The sequence below is a fragment of the Salvelinus alpinus genome, chromosome 34 (assembly GCF_045679555.1).
Source record: "Salvelinus alpinus chromosome 34, SLU_Salpinus.1, whole genome shotgun sequence".
Classification (NCBI taxonomy): Eukaryota; Metazoa; Chordata; class Actinopteri; order Salmoniformes; family Salmonidae; genus Salvelinus; species Salvelinus alpinus.
In genome coordinates this window covers 12,701,834-12,719,730 of record NC_092119.1, presented here as the reverse complement: position 1 = coordinate 12,719,730, position 17,897 = coordinate 12,701,834, and the positions used below count along the sequence as shown (strand labels likewise).

General features: G+C 48.4%; 1 protein-coding gene across 3 annotated transcripts in view; it reads left to right on the top strand.

The window, feature by feature from the left end:
* Positions 1–17,897, top strand: part of LOC139563834 (endoribonuclease Dicer-like) — a 71,201-nt gene that overhangs the window by 18,287 nt on the left and 35,017 nt on the right. For 2 of the 3 annotated variants that reach the window (XM_071382764.1, XM_071382763.1), the window contains exons 6-25: positions 85–215; positions 524–658; positions 1,010–1,170; positions 1,496–1,664; positions 2,358–2,516; positions 4,432–4,745; positions 4,956–5,088; positions 5,766–5,887; positions 6,069–6,189; positions 6,458–6,612; positions 6,776–6,908; positions 7,229–7,304; positions 7,612–7,751; positions 8,665–8,844; positions 9,078–9,291; positions 10,373–10,526; positions 10,834–11,016; positions 12,113–12,218; positions 12,419–12,594; positions 16,300–17,842. In XM_071382764.1, coding sequence (XP_071238865.1) covers positions 85–215; positions 524–658; positions 1,010–1,170; positions 1,496–1,664; positions 2,358–2,516; positions 4,432–4,745; positions 4,956–5,088; positions 5,766–5,887; positions 6,069–6,189; positions 6,458–6,612; positions 6,776–6,908; positions 7,229–7,304; positions 7,612–7,751; positions 8,665–8,844; positions 9,078–9,291; positions 10,373–10,526; positions 10,834–11,016; positions 12,113–12,218; positions 12,419–12,594; positions 16,300–17,842 — 4,505 coding nt within the window. Of the gene's footprint in view, positions 1–84; positions 216–523; positions 659–1,009; positions 1,171–1,495; positions 1,665–2,026; positions 2,061–2,357; positions 2,517–4,431; positions 4,746–4,955; positions 5,089–5,765; positions 5,888–6,068; positions 6,190–6,457; positions 6,613–6,775; positions 6,909–7,228; positions 7,305–7,611; positions 7,752–8,664; positions 8,845–9,077; positions 9,292–10,372; positions 10,527–10,833; positions 11,017–12,112; positions 12,219–12,418; positions 12,595–16,299; positions 17,843–17,897 lie in introns of those variants that run through there. The other variant, XM_071382765.1, reaches the window with a different exon arrangement.

Here is a 17,897-nt window from a genome sequence, read left to right as displayed (position 1 = left end):
TATGAACTTCTAATAAGTGGACATCAATATGATTGAGACCATGCTTCTTCTGTTTTCCCCTCTTCTATTCCATGGTAAATAAAGCATCGTCTGTGATTCAGCAAGCAGCTAGTGTTAGGACCCACTCTGATCTCCAGGTTGGAGAATACATGTGTGTGGAGAAGACCTCATCATGGTCCAGGGAAAAGTGGAGCCAAGAAATGATTGAGAATCAGGTGCCGTTCATTGAACAATTGTTATCAATTTTCATATAATTCTAAGCAATTGCCAGAATAAACTACCAATTGTTAGAGTTCTTTCATGATAAATACCAACGGTAATTCTACAAAATAAAACATTACCAAAGTTTTCTCCCCTCAATTTCAACAACTTTGAAAAAGAACACTGATTACCTTCAATGTTTTGTCCATAAGGGGAGAAGTTATTGATTGTGTCCATCACAGAATACTGTCACACAACTGTTATCTATTCTTCGAGGCAATATGCCATCCTCCACTCACTCTATCCATCATTTCTGTTCTAGGTGCTCGTTATGACGTGCCATATCTTCCTGCATGTGCTGAAGAGTGGAGTGTTGCCACTATGGAAACTCAACCTGGTGGTGTTTGATGAGTGTCACCTGGCAATCACGGACCATCCCTACCGGGATATAATGAAGGTACATTTACTATCTGTTCTACGTAGCTATGCATTCAACTGTCGCCTGAAAGCCAAGCACATACTCTTTCTTCCCTGTATGGCGAAAGCCAAGGCCTTATGGAGATTGGAGATTATTCATTATATTGTTCCCCATTTTGTAGATGAGAGAAGTGTGGTCAGTCAGCCTTCATTATTGGACCCCATTGGAGGCTGGTCAATGTTTTTGGAGTTTCCTTGTGTTAGGCTGGCTCAGTCTTCCTGTCTCCCATTTCTTTGTTTCCAGCGATGTGATTGCTGTCTCTTCATCTCTGTTTCGTCTATCTCTCCTCTGTTTCAGTAATGTGTTTGCTGTGTCTATCTCCTGTTTCAGCTATGTGAGGGCTGTCCGTGCAGCCCTCGGATCCTGGGCCTCACTGCATCCATTTTGAATGGTAAATGTGACCCGTCTGAACTGGAACAGAAGATCCAGAACTTGGAGCGGATCCTACGGAGCAATGCAGAGACAGCTACTGACCTCGTTGTCCTTGACAGGTAATTCTACACATCATGGCCTGTATTCAGAAAGCGTCTCAGAGTGGGACTGCTGATCTAGGATCAGGTACCTCCTGTGCACATAATCTAAGGGCTCGATTCAATCCGTATCGTGTAAGTTCAGTTGTATAGCACGATTGAAATGTTAAGGTAATTTCCGATTGAGCCGACATATGCAGCGTTTACCATGAAAGCAATCTTGGCTAACGCGGGAACATTGCCTTTACATTTAAATCGCACTGAACTTCTGGGTCCCGATTGAGTCGAGCCCTTACTTATTATGATCGAAAATGGAACATTTAACTGTGTGTTGTGTGTGTCTCAGATATGCCTCCCAGCCCAGAGAGGTGGTACTGGACTGTGGACCCTACCTGGACAAGAGCGGCCTTTCAGAGCATCTACTGAGCGAGCTGGACGGGGCTCTCCACTTCCTCAACGACTGCAACATACCTGTGCCTCGAGAGGACAGAGACCCCACCTTCATATCCAAACAGGTCTGACCCCACCTTCATATCCAAACAGGTCTGACCCCACCTTCATATCCAAACAGGTCTGACCCCACCTTCATATCCAAACAGGTCTGACCCCACCTTCATATCCAAACAGGTCTGACCCCACCTTCATAGGTCTGACCCCACCTTCATATCCAAACAGGTCTGACCCCACCTTCATAGGTCTGACCCCACCTTCATATCCAAACAGGTCTGACCCCACCTTCATATCCAAACAGGTCTGACCCCACCTTCATATCCAAACAGGTCTGACCCCACCTTCATATCCAAACAGGTCTGACCCCACCTTCATAGGTCTGACCCCACCTTCATATCCAAACAGGTCTGACCCCACCTTCATATCCAAACAGGTCTGACCCCACCTTCATATCCAAACAGGTCTGCTAATGAGAATGTGTGCATAGTCCTAATCTACAAAAGAGAGTATTGAATAGCAAAAGTATGTTTTAAGGGAGAAGTGAGTCTGGTCTGAAGCTTAAAAAAAGAAAGGAAATTCACATGAGCACCACAAGGCCTAACTTCACCCATGCACTACAAATGTTTTCTGGCATACAGCTTTGACCTATTAAAGGAGCTATGTTGGCCTACTGTACCTCAAACAACATGTAGGCTACTACACACATGCTTTCTAGGATTAAAACTTTCTCAAAGATCCTCATTGATCTCCTTCCCCAGGTGCTGAGTGACTGCCGGGCGGTGCTGCTGGTGCTGGGGCCGTGGTGTGCCGACAAGGTGGCTGGCATCATGGTGAGGGAGCTGCAGAAGTACATCAAACACGAACAGGAAGAGATCAACAGGAAGTTCCTTCTCTTCACCGACACCATCCTGAGGAAGGTATGTGTGTAACGACTTACTCTTGTGTATGTTCTTTGTGTGATTCCCGTTGCGTTTGGTATCCTGTGTTGCTATGTAGGCCTAGCTGAGTTCTGTAAAGCGCTTGCGTGACATCCATTGTTGTACCTACATGTTATAAGCAGACCACCATAGTCCCTGTGCTCAAGGAAGCGAAGGTAACCTGCCTAAATGATTACCACCCCGTAGCACTCACGTCTGTAGCCATGAAGTGCTTTGAAAGGCTGGTCATGGCTCACATCAACAGCATCCTCCCAGACACCCTAGACCCACTCCAATTCGCATACTGCCCCAACAGATCCACAGATGTCTCAATCGCACTCCAAACTGCCCTTTCCCACCTGGACAAAAGGAACACCTATGTCAGAATGCTTTTCATTGACTACAGCTCAGTGTTCAACACCATAGTGCCCTCAAAGCTCATCACTAAGCTAAGGTCCCTGGAACTAAACACCTCCCTCTGCAACTGGATCCTGGACTTCCTGACGGGCCGCCCCCAGGTGGTAAGGGTAGGCAACAACACATCCGGCACGCTGATCCTCAACACTGGGGCCCCTCAGGGGTGTGTACTTAGTCTCCTCCTGTACTCCCTGTTCACCCACGACTCCAACACCATCATTAAGTTTGCTGACGACAGTGGTAGGCTTGATCACCGACAACGATGAGACAGCCTATAGGGAGGAGGTCAGAGACCTGACAGTGTGGTGCCAGGACAACAACCTCTCCCTCAACGTGATCAAGACAAAGGAGCTGATCGTGGACTACAGGAAAAGGCGGACCGAACAGGAACCCATTCACATCTACGGGGCTGTAGTGTAGCGGGTCGAGCGTTTCAAGTTCCTTGGTGTCCACATCACCAACAAACTATCATGGTCTAAACACACCACGACAGTCGTGAAGAGGGCATGACAAAAACTTCCCCCCCTCTGGAGACTGAAAATATTTGGCATGGGTCCCCAGATCCTCAAAAAGTTCTACAGCTGCACCATCGAGAGCATCCTGACCGGTTGCATCACTGCCTGGTATGGCAACTGCTCGGCATCTGACCATAAGGCGCTACAGAGGGTAGTGCGTACGGCCCAGTACATCACTGGGGCCAAGCTTCCTGCCATCCAGGACCTCTATACCAGACGGTGTCAGAGGAAAGCCCATAAAATTGTCAGAGACTCCAGTCACCCAAGTCATAGACTGTTTTCTGTGCTACCGCACGGCAAGCGGTACCGGGAGTGCCAAGTCTAGGACCAAAAGGCTCCTTAACAGCTTCTACCCCCAAGCCATAAGACAATTAATCAAATGGCCACCGGACTATTTAGATTGACCCCCCCCTCCATTTGTTTTGTACACTGATGCTACTCGCTGTTTATTATCTATGCATAGTCCCTTTACCCCTACCTACATGTACAAATTACCTTGACTAACCTGTACCCCCGCACACTGACTCGGTACCGGTACCCCCTGTATATACCGGTAGCCTCATTATTGTGTTACTTTTGAATATTTTTGACTTTAGTTTATTTAGTAAATATTTTCGTAACTCGAAATGCACTGTTGGTTAAGGGCTTGTAAGGAAGCATTTCACGGTAAGGTCTACACTTGTTGTATACCGGCGCATGTGACAAAGTTTGATTTGATTTGGCTACATGACATACATGGTATTGATTGCTTTTAGTATTTTGTGTTGCTGTACAATCGTGTGTGTGTGTGTGTGTGTGTGTGTGTGTGTGTGTGTGTGTGTGTGTGTGTGTGTGTGTGTGTGTGTGTGTGTGTGTGTGTGTGTGTGTGTGTGTGTGTGTGTGTGTGTGTGTGTGTGTGTACACAAGGGCAAGTGAGTTTCCCCTCTTGGTACAGGATAGGTCCACAGGGTTTATTATGAAGTTATTTCTTCCTGGTGTCCTAGGTCCACGCCCTGTGTGAGGAACTCTTCTCCCCGGCCTCTCTGGACCTGAAGTTTGTGACCCCGAAGGTCATCCGTCTCCTGGAGATCCTCCATGAGTACAAGCCCTTTGAGAGGCAACAGTTTGAGAGTGTGGAGTGGTACAACAACCGCAACGAGGACAACTACGTGTCGTGGAGTGACTCGGAAGACGAAGACGAGGATGAGGAGGTGGAGGTGAAGGAGAAACCCGAGGCTAACTTCCCCTCGCCGTTCACCAACATCCTGTGTGGGATCATCTTCGTTGAGAGGCGCTACACGGCCGTCGTCCTCAACCGGTACGCATCTGGCGTTCAATGCCATTTTGGCTCAAATGTGTGATACCTCTGCTACACTGTCTCCTTGGATTGTTTCTTGTACACTGCTCAAAAGACTAGAAGAATGGAAGGAATTGTATTGAGTTAACTTTGTGATTTAGCAGTATATTTTGGGGGGAGGATTTTGTTTGTCTTAATACCATTTCCATGATTACTGTCCCTCTGTGTCAGGTTAATAAAGGAGGCAGGGAAACAGGACCCGGAGCTGGCCTACATCAGCAGTAACTTCATCACAGGACACAGCATCGGAAAGAACCAGCCACGCAACAAGCAGATGGAGGTGGAGTTCAGGAAACAGGAAGAGGTGGGAACACAACATCTTGGATTGTGACATTATCCCATCTGTTTACATTGAAATTGACCTACCCCTACATTAGTGTGTCTCTGCCTATCTTTCTCTCTCTGTCTCTCTCTCTCTCCCTCTCTGCTTCTCTATCGCTCTCTCTGCCTCTCCCTCTCTGTCTGTCTGTTTGTCTGTCTCTCTCTCGCTCTCTGCCTCTCTCTCGCTCTCTGCCTCTCTCTCGCTCTCTGCCTCTCTCTCGCTCTCTGCCTCTCTCTCGCTCTCTGCCTCTCTCTCGCTCTCTGCCTTTCTCTCGCTCTCTGCCTTTCTCTCGCTCTCTGCCTCTCTCGCTCTCTGCCTCTCTCGCTCTCTGCCTCTCTCGCTCTCTGCCTCTCTCGCTCTCTGCCTCTTTCTCGCTCTCTGCCTCTTTCTCGCTCTCTGCCTCTTTCTCGCTCTCTGCCTCTTTCTCGCTCTCTGCTTCTCGCTCTCTGCTTCTCTCTCTCGCTCTCTGCTTCTCTCTCTCGCTCTCTGCTTCTCTCTCTTTCTCTGCCTCTCTCTCTCTTTCTCTGCCTCTCTCTCTCTCTCTCTGCCTCTCTCTCTCTCTCTCTGCCTCTCTCTCTCTCTCTGCCTCTCTCTCTCTTTCTGCCTCTCTCTCCCCTCCTTCCATTCAGACCTAACCATATTTCCTCATTATCTCTCAGGTTCTGCGTAAGTTCCGTGCCCACGAGACCAACCTGCTCATAGCGACCAGCATCGTGGAGGAAGGGGTAGATATTCCCAAGTGTAACCTGGTGGTGAGGTTTGACCTGCCCACTGAGTACAGGTACAGCACTGCTTGTCCATCCACTACCTTGTTGCTTCTTGCTCAATGGACTATTGGCTTCTGTTTTTGTTCTGTTTTATACTGTTGATATTGTTCCCGTTCTACATGTTCCTCTTAAGCATATAAAGTGTGTTGTGACCCCTGGAAAATGACCTTTCAATAAACTTTGACTTGACTGTAGGTCCTACGTTCAGTCTAAAGGCAGAGCCAGAGCCCCTGTCTCCAACTACGTCATGCTGGCTGAAAGTGAGAGGACCAAGACCTTCGAGGAAGACCTGAAGACCTACAAGGCCATAGAGAAGGTGTGCTTTTCAGAGCCTGTCCTCAAGGCCCCATTGTGTCTGTCTGAGGAACACAGGGATTCTCAGAGATTTGGTTAAGGATGCATCCCAAGTGGCCCCCTATAGCGTAGTGCACTGTACTGTATAGGGAACTATCTGTCTGTTTAATTGATTTGTGTGTGTCCACAAGGCCCGTCCTTGGATGATATGAGAGGTCCTTGGTGTTTCTCTGCTAGTATTGTGACAACCCTAATACTGATGACTGGAGGTCTTTTCTTGACGTCTTCAGATCCTGAGAAACAAGTGTTCCAAGGCAGCGGGGGTCGGTGACTTTGAGGTGGAACCGGTGCAGGATGATGACAACATCCTGCCTCCCTACGTGCTCCGCTCTGAGGAAGGAGGGCCCCGCGTCACCATCAACACAGCTATCGGACACATCAACAGGTAAAGGGAGAACCGCCAGCGCTGCTTTGAATCTGTGAAAGATTTATACCGTTTTTAAAGGGTTCTTGGAAACAAGGCTCTAAATGGACTGAGAACAAAATATGTTTGATTTTGTTTTAATTTGGCTGTGGATGGTCTGGTGTGCTAATGACCCTCTCTCTAGATACTGTGCCCGTCTGCCCAGTGACCCGTTTACCCACCTGGCACCTAAGTGTAAGACCAAGGAGCTGAAGGATGGGCGCTACCAGTCAACCCTCTACTTGCCCATCAATTCCCCTCTACGGGTGCCCGTCGCTGTGAGTCTCAGGCTTTCCTCATTGATTTGATGTGTTGGTCTGATTGATTTGATTTGTAGGTCTGATTCACAAATGGCCGTATTGCCTATATATTCCAGCTCTGGTCAAAAGTAGTGCACTAATATAGGGAAAAGGGTGACTTTTGGGACACTTATACAGTGCTTCCAGGTGCACAGATGGCTGTAGTAGGCTACATGGGGGCGAAACTCAACTCATCCACCACCAATGTGTAGCATCCACTTTTTCCATTTGAGACGTCAAGATTCAGTGTGTTTTCTGGATGTCTTTGAGACCAATGTAAACTTTCTTTGTCATTGCAGGGGCCAATCATGAACTGTGCACGACTGGCAGAGAAGGCAGTGGCGCTACTTTGTTGTGAAAATCTTCACAAAAAAGGTCAATAAAATTCAACTATTTGTTAGAATATCCTTCATCATGCAGTACTCTCTGCAGCTAGTCCCTGATTGTATCTCTCCCTCCCCATTTCTCTTTCTGTCACCCTCCCTCAAATCTCCCTCTCTCTCTCTTCAAGCTTGTGGGAATGTAACTGAATTTGCTGGGGTGTGAGGGGGGGTTCAGTTTGTCCTGGGAGAGGAGGGGGACCTGGTATTAACTGCTGTGCAGTGACATATTTAACTTTTTGGGCATTCTATTTTGCTATACTTCTACGGTAGTTAAATGGTTCTGCCGTTCTCTTCTCCAGGTGAGTTGGATGACCACTTGATGCCTGTGGGGAAAGAGACAGTGAAGTACGAGGAGGAGCTGGATCTCCATGACGAGGAGGAGACCAGTGTTCCAGGCAGACCAGGATCCACCAAGAGGAGGCAGTGCTACCCTAAAGCTGTGAGTTGTCACCACACTGGATGCTACCCTAAAGCTGTGAGTTGTCACCACACTGGATGCTACCCTAAAGCTGTGAGTTGTCACCACACTGGATGCTACCCTAAAGCTGTGAGTTGTCACCACACTGGATGCTTCCCTAAAGCTGTGAGATATCTCCACACTGGATGCTACCCTAAAGCTGTGAGATATCTCCACACTGGATGCTACCCTAAAGCTGTGAGATATCTCTACACTGGATGCTACCCTAAAGCTGTGAGATATCTCTACACTGGATGCTACCCTAAAGCTGTGAGATATCTCCACACTGGATGCTTCCCTAAAGCTGTGAGATATCTCCACACTGGATGCTACCCTAAAGCTGTGAGATATCTCCACACTGGATGCTACCCTAAAGCTGTGAGATATCTCTACACTGGATGCTACCCTAAAGCTGTGAGATATCTCTACACTGGATGCTACCCTAAAGCTGTGAGATATCTCTACACTGGATGCTTCCCTAAAGCTGTGAGATATCTCTACACTGGATGCTACCCTAAAGCTGTGAGATATCTCTACACTGGATGCTACCCTAAAGCTGTGAGATATCTCTAAACTGGATGCTACCCTAAAGCCGTGAGATATCTCTACACTGGATGCTACCCTAAAGCCGTGAGATATCTCTACACTGGATGCTACCCTAAAGCTGTGAGATAGCTCTACACTGGATGCTTCCCTAAAGCTGTGAGATATCTCTAAACTGGATGCTACCCTAAAGCCGTGAGATATCTCTACACTGGATGCTTCCCTAATGGCACCCGATTACTTTGATACAACAGTGGACTACTTTGACCAGAGCCCTATGGGCCGTCAGATCTGACTGTTCCTTCTGGAGCATCCAACAGCTAGATGATCTCTGTCTCTCTCTCCTGTCCAGATACCAGAGTGTCTTCGGGACAGTTACCCTGTACCGGAGCAGTCTTACTACCTGTATGTGATTGGCATGGTCCTCACCACCCCTCTGCCTGATGAGCTCAACTTCCGCCGCAGGAAGCTCTACCCTCCAGAGGACACTACCAGGTGCTTCGGCATTCTGACTGCCAAACCTATACCTCGGGTAAGGAACACACCTATTTCAGTTTCCCATTGAGGACCTGCCAGGAAACAAATCAAATATTTAGGGATGCAAACAAGCAATTCCATTTCAATTGAAACTGATAGAGAACATATTTTTTTCTAGGAGGCAACAGCTAGACAGCAGGGCCCACCTTGCTTCTCCACAGTTAGTATGCCCTTTTATTTAAGTTTACTGTGATACTCACCTAACCCCGTCCTCCTCCCTCTCCCCAGATCCCCCACTTTCCTGTGTACACGCGGTCTGGTGAGGTGACCATCTCCATGGAGCTCCAGAAGGCTGGGTTCACTCTGAGTGCTGTCCAGCTGGACCTGATCACCAGACTACACCAGTACATTTTCTCTCACATCCTCCGCCTGGAGAAACCTGCTTTGGAGTTCAATCCCACGCAGGCCGACTCGGCCTACTGCGTTCTACCTCTCAATGTTGGTGAGTTAGTTAACCTACTGCGTTCTACCTCTCAATGTTGGTGAGTTAGCCTACTGTGCTCTACCTTAATGTTGTTGGGTGAGTTAGCCTACAGCATTCTACCTCTCAATGTTGGTGAGTTAGTTAACCTACTGCGTTCTACCTCTCAATGTTGGTGAGTTAGTTAGGTAGTCTACTGCGTTCTACCTCTCAATGTTGGTGAGTTAGTTAACCTACTGCGTTCTACCTCTCAATGTTGGTGAGTTAGTTAGGTAGTCTACTGCGTTCTACCTCTCAATGTTGGTGAGTTAGTTAGTTAACCTACTGCGTTCTACCTCTCAATGTTGGTGAGTTAGTTAGGTAGTCTACTGCGTTCTACCTCTCAATGTTGGTGAGTTAGTTAGGTAGTCTACTGCGTTCTACCTCTCAATGTTGGTGAGTTAGTTAACCTACTGCGTTCTACCTCTCAATGTTGGTGAGTTAGTTAACCTACTGCGCTCTAACTCTCAATGTTGGTGAGTTAGTTTGCCTACTGTGCTATACTGCAATGTTGGTGAGTTAGAACGCAGTAGGCTCCCTAACTCTCCATGTTGGTGAGTTGGTTAGCCTACTGCGTTCTACCTCTCAATGTTGGTGAGTTAGCCTACTGCGGTCTACCTCTCAATGTTGGTGAGTTAGCCTACTACGGTCTACCTCTCAATGTTGGTGAGTTAGCCTACTGCGGTCTACCTCTCAATGTTGGTGAGTTAGCCTACTGCGGTCTACCTCTCAATGTTGGTGGGTTAGCCTACTGCGGTCTACCTCTCAATGTTGGTGAGTTAGCCTACTGCATTCTACCTCTCAAGGTGGGTCAGTGAGACCCCAACATTACACATAATACTGTAGGCCCTGTTTTTTAAGGACAAAACACACTGCAACGGTGGTGATTCAATATGTAGATTTGTTGGGAAATGAACAAAAATTGTCAGCCCATGTTGTCAGTCGATAGTACTGCTACCCACTGTTCTTTACCTTTCGTCGGCATGGCGTGTTTTGTCCTTCATGCCGTAACTAATGATTCCCTCGTCATATAAGATCACTAACACACTGTCTCCTCTTTCAGTTGAGGATTCCAACACTCTAGATTTGGATTTTAAATTCATGGAGGACATAGAGAAGTCCGAGGCTCGTGTTGGCATTCCTACCACCCAGTACACCAAGCAGAATCCCTTCACTTTCAAACTGGAAGACTACCAGGACGCTGTCATCATTCCACGGTACGCTGCTCACTTCACTACATACCCCTCTCTGACGGAGGAGCCAATGGAGTTTTAGGTTAAGTTCCAAATAACACCCTATTCCCTATATAGTGCACTTCTTTTGACTAGGATGCCATTTGAGACACATCTTCACATGACCCACACGATAATAAGATTATTTCAAAAACTGAAACTACAATGGTGCAGATTTGGATGTAAACATCTCGCAATTTTTGAGTGCCGGATTTAAAGTACATCTTCACTGTTCCATTATGCCAAACCTTGACCTCTAAACCCTCTCTCTCTCTCTCTCTCTCTCTCTCAGGTATCGTAACTTTGATCAGCCTCACCGTTTCTACGTGGCTGACGTTTACACAGACCTCACACCTCTCAGCAGGTTCCCGTCACCTGAGTACCAGACGTTTGCTGAGTACTACAAAACCAAGTACAACCTGGACCTGTCCAACGTAAACCAGCCACTACTGGATGTAGACCATACCTCCTCACGGTGAGAGGACGAGAGAGAGAGGACGAGAGAGAGAGGACGAGAGAGAGAGGACGAGAGAGAGAGGACGAGAGAGAGAGGACGAGAGAGAGAGGATGAGAGAGAGAGGACGAGAGAGGGAGAGGACGAGAGGGAGAGGACGAGAGGGAGAGGACGAGAGGGAGAGGACGAGAGAAGGAGAGGACGAGAGAGGGACGAGAGAGGGAGAGGACGAGAGAGGGAGAGGACGAGAGCGGGAGAGGACGAGAGAGGGAGAGGACGAGAGAGGGAGAGGACGAGAGAGGGAGAGGACGAGAGAGGGAGAGACAGGGATGACGAGAGGGAGGATGGGAGAGAGATAGAGGACGAGAGAGGACAAGAAAGGGAGAGGACGAGAGGAGGAGGATGAGAGAGGGAGCACATGAAGGAGAGGACGAGAGTGGAGCGAGGACGAGAGAGGGAGAGGACGCAGAAGAGAGAGAGGGCGAGAGGGAGAGAGGACAGGAGATGGGGAGAGGGCAGGAGAGGACGGGAAAAGGGAGAGGGAGCGGACGAGAGAGAGAGCGGAGAGATGACTAGAGAGGGAGAGGACGAGGGAGAGGACAAGAGAGAGGGCGCGAGAGAGAGAGGACGAGAGAGGGGGGAGAGTACGGGAGAGAGGAAGAGTACGAGAGAGAGGGGGAGTGGACGAGAAAGGACGAGAGGACTTAGAGGGCGAGAGAAGGGGGAGAGGACGAGAGGACAAGAGAGGGGGGAGGACGAGAGGGAGAGTTGGGGGGAGAGGACAAGAGAGGGGGGAGGACGAGAGAGAGAGGGAGAGTGAGGGGGGAGAGGACGAGAGGGAGAGGGGTAGCGAGGATGAGAGGGGGAGAGGGAGGGAGAGAGGACGAGAGGGAGAGGGGTAGCGAGGATGAGAGGGGTAGCGAGGATGAGAGGGGGAGAGGACGAGAGGGAGGGAGAAGAAAATGTATCTTAATCAACTCTGTCATCATAAGGATGACCTCTGTCTCTCCATGGCTAGTGTGGGGAGCATGACCAACATCAACATGAGTAAAGATATGGGGAGAACCCTTTGTCTGTTCAACTCATCCAGTGTTTGACCTCTGACATCTCCCTGTAGCCTGAACCTGTTAACCCCTCGCCACCTGAACCAGAAGGGGAAAGCCCTGCCGCTCAGCAGTGCAGAGAAGAGGAAGGCCAAGTGGGAGAGTCTACAGAACAAACAGGTGATCTAGTGTACACACAGAGCCATGGCTCTATACCGGTTTATGGCTGAAGATGAGCTCTGAAAATGAACTAGATTAGAATATGTTGGAGAACAGCTGTACTCCTAGGGCCCTGGTCAAACATAGTGCACTGTATGGGGGAAAGGGTCTCATTTGGGACTTAACCAATGTCTAACTTTCCTCACTCTCCTCCCCTCCAGATCCTGGTCCCAGAGCTATGTGCCATCCACCCCATCCCAGCCTCTCTGTGGAGGAAGGCTGTGTGTCTCCCCAGCATACTGTATCGCCTTCACTGCCTGCTCACAGCCGAGGAGCTGAGGGCCCAGACAGCCAGCGACGCTGGGGTAGGAGCCCAGACCCTGCCCTCTGACTTCAGGTATGTCTCATCTCCATTTTCCTATATTTCACTCCTTTTTTAAAAATGGTCTAAATAAAGTGTGTGGTGGCTCCCCGTGTGAAATAAACCTGACTGGACTTGGATGAACTATCTAGGGCTGACCCCATTTAGTCGATAGGCTGGTCAGATGTTGTCGATCAGTCACCAAAACATTTTTGGGGTTCATGGTGCATAAGACACCTGTCTGATTGGTGCCTGTCTCAGTGTACTGATCCATTGTGGAGGCCAGGAATGGCACAGTCCATCACTCTAAGACATGTGATACTGACATTGTATATGATTATATTATTTAAAAAATAATGAGTAATCTAATATTTTATAATAAGTGCGCTTTCTCCCTCGTTGGATATGGTCGCTGTCCTGAAACATAATCTTCAGTGTGCCGTAGAATTGGCACCTTTCCCTGTGTTGCTTCAGTTGTCGGGGGCTTAAAACCTCTCTGGGATATGTGGGACGGTGGCGTCCCACCTGGCCAACATCCAGTGAAAATGCAGAGCGCCAAATTCAAATAAATTACTATAAAAATTTAACTTTCATGAAATCACACATTCAATATACCAAATTAAAGCTACACTTGTTGTGAATCCAGCCAACGTGTCAGATTTAAAACAATGCTATTATCTGAGGATAGCACCCCAGCTAACAATCACAGACCATCATATTTCAACCCTCCCGGCGCGACACAAAACGCAGAAATAAAGATATAATTCATGCCTTACCTTTGACGAGCTTCTTCTGTTGGCACTCCAATATGTCCCATAAACATCACAAATGGTCCTTTTGTTCGATTAATTCCGTCGATATATATCCAAAATGTCCATTTATTTGGCGCGTTTGATCCAGAAAAACACCGGTTCCAACTTGCACAACGTGACTACAAAATATCTCAAAAGTTACCTGTAAGCTTTGTCCAAACATTTCAAACTACTTTTGTAATACAACTTTAGGTATTTTTTTATGTAAATAATCGATAAAATTGAAGACGGGATGATCTGTGTTCAATACCGGAGGAAAACAATATGTAGCATGCTTTCTGGTTACGCGCCTCTAACAAACAGTACACTTCAATGGAGCCTCATTCTGAACATGGCTACTTCTTCATTTCTCAAAGGAAAACCCTCAACCAATTTCTAAAGACTTGTTGACATCCAGTGGAAGCGATAGGAACTGCAGAAAGGTCCCTTAGAAATCTGGATTCCCAATGAAACCCCATTGAAAAGAGAGTGACCTCAACAACAACAAAAAACCCGAATGGTTTGTCCTCAGGGTTTTCCCTGCCAAATAAGTTATGTTATAGTCACAGACATGATTCAAACAGTTTTAGAAACTTCAGAGTGTTTTCTATCCAATACTAATAATAATATGCATATATTAGCATCTGGGATTGAGTAGGAGGCAGTTTACTCTTGGCACACTTTTCATCCAGTTAAGTTAAGATTCTAGATTCAAAGATTTTCTCACTCAAAAATGGCATTCCTCACAGATGTTTCATTATTTAACCTGTACACCTGTGTTGTCCTAAAACAGTGGGTGTGCAAGAAACGTAATTAAATAATTAATGGTTCCCAAAGTTGATGAATGAATTAGGAGGTTTGAAGAGGATTGTATGGTGATATATGTAATAGATATACAGTTGAAGTCAGAAGTTTAAATACACTTAGGTTGGAGTCATTAAAACTATTTTTTCAACCACTCCACAAATTTCTTCTTAACAAACTATAGGTTTTGGAAAGTCGGTTAGGACATCTACTTTGTGCATGACAAGTAATTTTTCCAACAATTGTTACAGACAGATTATTTCACTTATAATTCACTGTATCACAATTCCAGTGGGTCAGAAGTTTACATACCCTAAGTTGACTGTCCCTTTAAACAGCTTGGAAAATTCCATGAAATTATGTCATGGCTTTAGAAGCTTCTGATAGGATAATTGACATAATTTGAGTCAATTGGAGGTGTACCTGTGGATGTATTTCAAGGCCTACCTTCAAACTCAGTGCCTCTTTGCTTGACATCATGGGAAAATCAAAAGAAATCAGCCAAGAACTCTGAAATTGTAGACCTCCACAAGTCTGGTTCATCCTTGGGAGCAATTTCCAAACGCCTGAAGGTACCACATTCATCTGTACAAACAATAGTACGCAAGTATAAACACCATGGGACCACGCAGCCGTCATACCACTCAGGAAGGAGACGCTTTCTGTCTCCTAGAGATGAACGTACTTTGGTGTGAAAAGTGCAAATCAATCCCAGAAGAACAGCAAAGGACCTTGTGAAGATGCTGGAGGAAACAGGTATAAAAGTATCTATATCCACAGTAAAACGAGTCCTATATCGACATAACCTGAAAGGCCGCTCAGCAAGGAAGAAGCCACTGCTCCAAAACCACCATAAAATAGCCAGACTACGGATTGCAACTGCACATGGGGACAAAGATCGTACTTTTTGGAGAAATGTCCTCTGGTCTGATGAAACAAAAATAGAACTGTTTGGCCATAATGACCATCGTTATGTTTGGAGGAAAAAGGGGGAGGCTTGCAAGCCGAAGAACACCATCGTAACCATGAAGCACGGGGGTGGCAGCATCATGTTGTGGGGGTGCTTTGCACCAGTCCCTCCCTGCAGGAGGGACTGGTGCAGGAAGGACGTTAAAGCTTGGTCGCAAATGGGTCTTCCAAATGGACAATGACCCCAAGCATACTTCCAAAGTTGTGGGAAAACGGCTTACAGACAACAAAGTCAAGGTATTGGAGTGGCCATCACGAAGGCCTGACCTCAATCCTATAGAAGATTTGTGGGCAGAATGGAAAAGCGTGTGCGAGCAAGGAGGCCTACAAACCTGACTCAGTTACACCAGCTCTGTCAGGAGGAATGGACCAAAATTCACCCAACTTATTGTGGGAAGCTTGTGGAAGGCTACCCCAAAAGCATAGCAATTCGACACATACAACAACACAGAGTTACACATGGAATAAACAAAACATACAGTCAATAATACAGTAGAATAAAGAAAACAAAAAGTCAATATACAGTGAGTGCAAATGAGGTAAGATAAGGGAGTTAAGGCAATCAATAGGCCATGGTGGTGAAGTAATTACAATATTGCAATTAAACACGAGAATGGTAGATATGCAGAAGATGAATGTTCAAGTAGAGATATTGGGGTTCAAAGGACTAAGAAAAATAAATAAATACAGTATGGGAATGAGGTAGATAGATGGGCTATTTACAAATGGGCTATGTACAGATGCAGTGATCTGTGAGCTGCTCTGACAGCTGGTGCTTAAAGCTAGTGAGGGAGATATGAGTCTCCAGCTTCAGTGATTTTTGCAGTTCGTTCCAGTCATTGGCAGCGGAGAACTGGAAGGAAAGGTGACCAAAGGAGGAATTGGCTTTGGGGGTGACCATTGAGATATACCTGCTGGCATGTCAGGAATTGTGAAAAACTGAGTTTTAATGTATTTGGCTAAGGTGTATGTAAACTTTTGACTTCAACTGTATGTGCATAACGGCAAAATTTATGTAGTGTTCACTGTTCCAAATGGTCAGTAAAAATAATAATATTGTAATCTAACAGCAACTGTTTGGCACGCATTATACTCACGCAGTGCTTGCTCCTATACCCTCGTTTATCTGGAACACTACATAATGCCCCTAAATCTCACACGGTATCGGTCTTTATAGGTATCCAAACCTGGACTTTGGATGGAAGAAGTCCATCGACAGCAAGTCATTCATCTGTCTGCGTGATGAGGATGAGGAGGAGGAGGAGGAAGAGGACAGCGGTGACGATAACTGTAAACAGCAGGGCCAGACTGTAGCCCCCGACCCTGGACTTGCTGCTGCTGTTTCCCAGCATCCCTGTAGTGACTGTCATGTCTCTTCGCTGCCTGAGGGGTGCGACATCGGCCAACGCCCCGAAGATGACAGACCAGAGGACGAGGAGCCCCAGCAGCCAGACTCGGCCTCCCGCACTAGCATCCTCGCTAACGGCACTGCCCTCATTGCCAATGACAACGGTGACCACGCACACCTTCACGACGGACGTGACAACTGCCAATGTCTCCCGGCTGGTTCTGGTTTGCCACTAGAGAAGGAAAAAGAACTATCAACAACACAAACCACTACCTCAGTTCTTCCTGTGCAGCCCTCTCTTAGCATCGAGAACCAGAATCTAACCCCAACACCCCCTCAGCCCCAGCCAGGGACCCAGCCTCCACCCCCGCAGCCCCAGCCAGGGACCCAGCCTCCATCCCCTCAGACCCAGCCTCCACCCCCTCACCCCCAGCCAGGGACCCAGCCTCCACCCCCTCACCCCCAGCCAGGGACCCAGCCAGGGACCCAGCCTCCACCCCCTCAGCCCCAGCCAGGGACCCAGCCTCCACCCCCTCAGCCCCAGCCAGGGACCCAGCCTCTATCCCCTCAGCCCCAGCCAGGGACCCAGCCTCCATCCCCTCAGACCCAGCCTCCATCCCCTCAGACCCAGCCTCTACCCCCTCACCCCCAGCCAGGGACCCAGCCTTCACCCCCTCACCCCCAGCCAGGGACCCAGCCTCCACCCCCTCAGCCCCAGCCAGGGACCCAGCCTCCACCCCCTCAGCCCCAGCCAGGGACCCAGCCTCTATCCCCTCAGCCCCAGCCAGGGACCCAGCCTCCATCCCCTCAGACCCAGCCTCCATCCCCTCAGACCCAGCCTCTACCCCCTCACCCCCAGCCAGGGACCCAGCCTCCACCCCCTCAGCCTCAGCCAGGGACCCAGCCTCCATCCCCTCAGCCCCAACCAGGGACCCAGCCTCCATCCCCTCAGCCCCAGCCAGGGACCCAGCCTCCATCCCCTCAGACCCAGCCTCCACCCCCTCACCCCCAGCCAGGGACCCAGCCTCCACCCCCTCAGCCCCAGCCAGGGATCCAGCCTCCACCCCCTCAGCCCCAGCCAGGGACCCAGCCTCCACCCCCTCAGCCCCAGCCTAGCGATGAATGTAGACCAGGGAGGACCTCAGAGCTCCGTGAGGGCGACGGACACCACGTGAATCAAGCTACCTCAGACTGCTGCAGCCCAGCAACGATGACGGGGCCCGCCGGCACAGCTCCCATCACCACAACACCTTTACCTGACCCCTCAGAGGCCCTAGAGAGCCAGGAGATCACCACCAGCAGCTCTGTAGTGGGGGATACCCTTGGCCCCTGCCCCAAGACCCTGGGGCCCAACCCTGGGCTCATCCTTCAGGTATGGTTCAACAAGGTTTTCAGAGTTAGTTGATGGTTGCTTGTGTCGATTAATT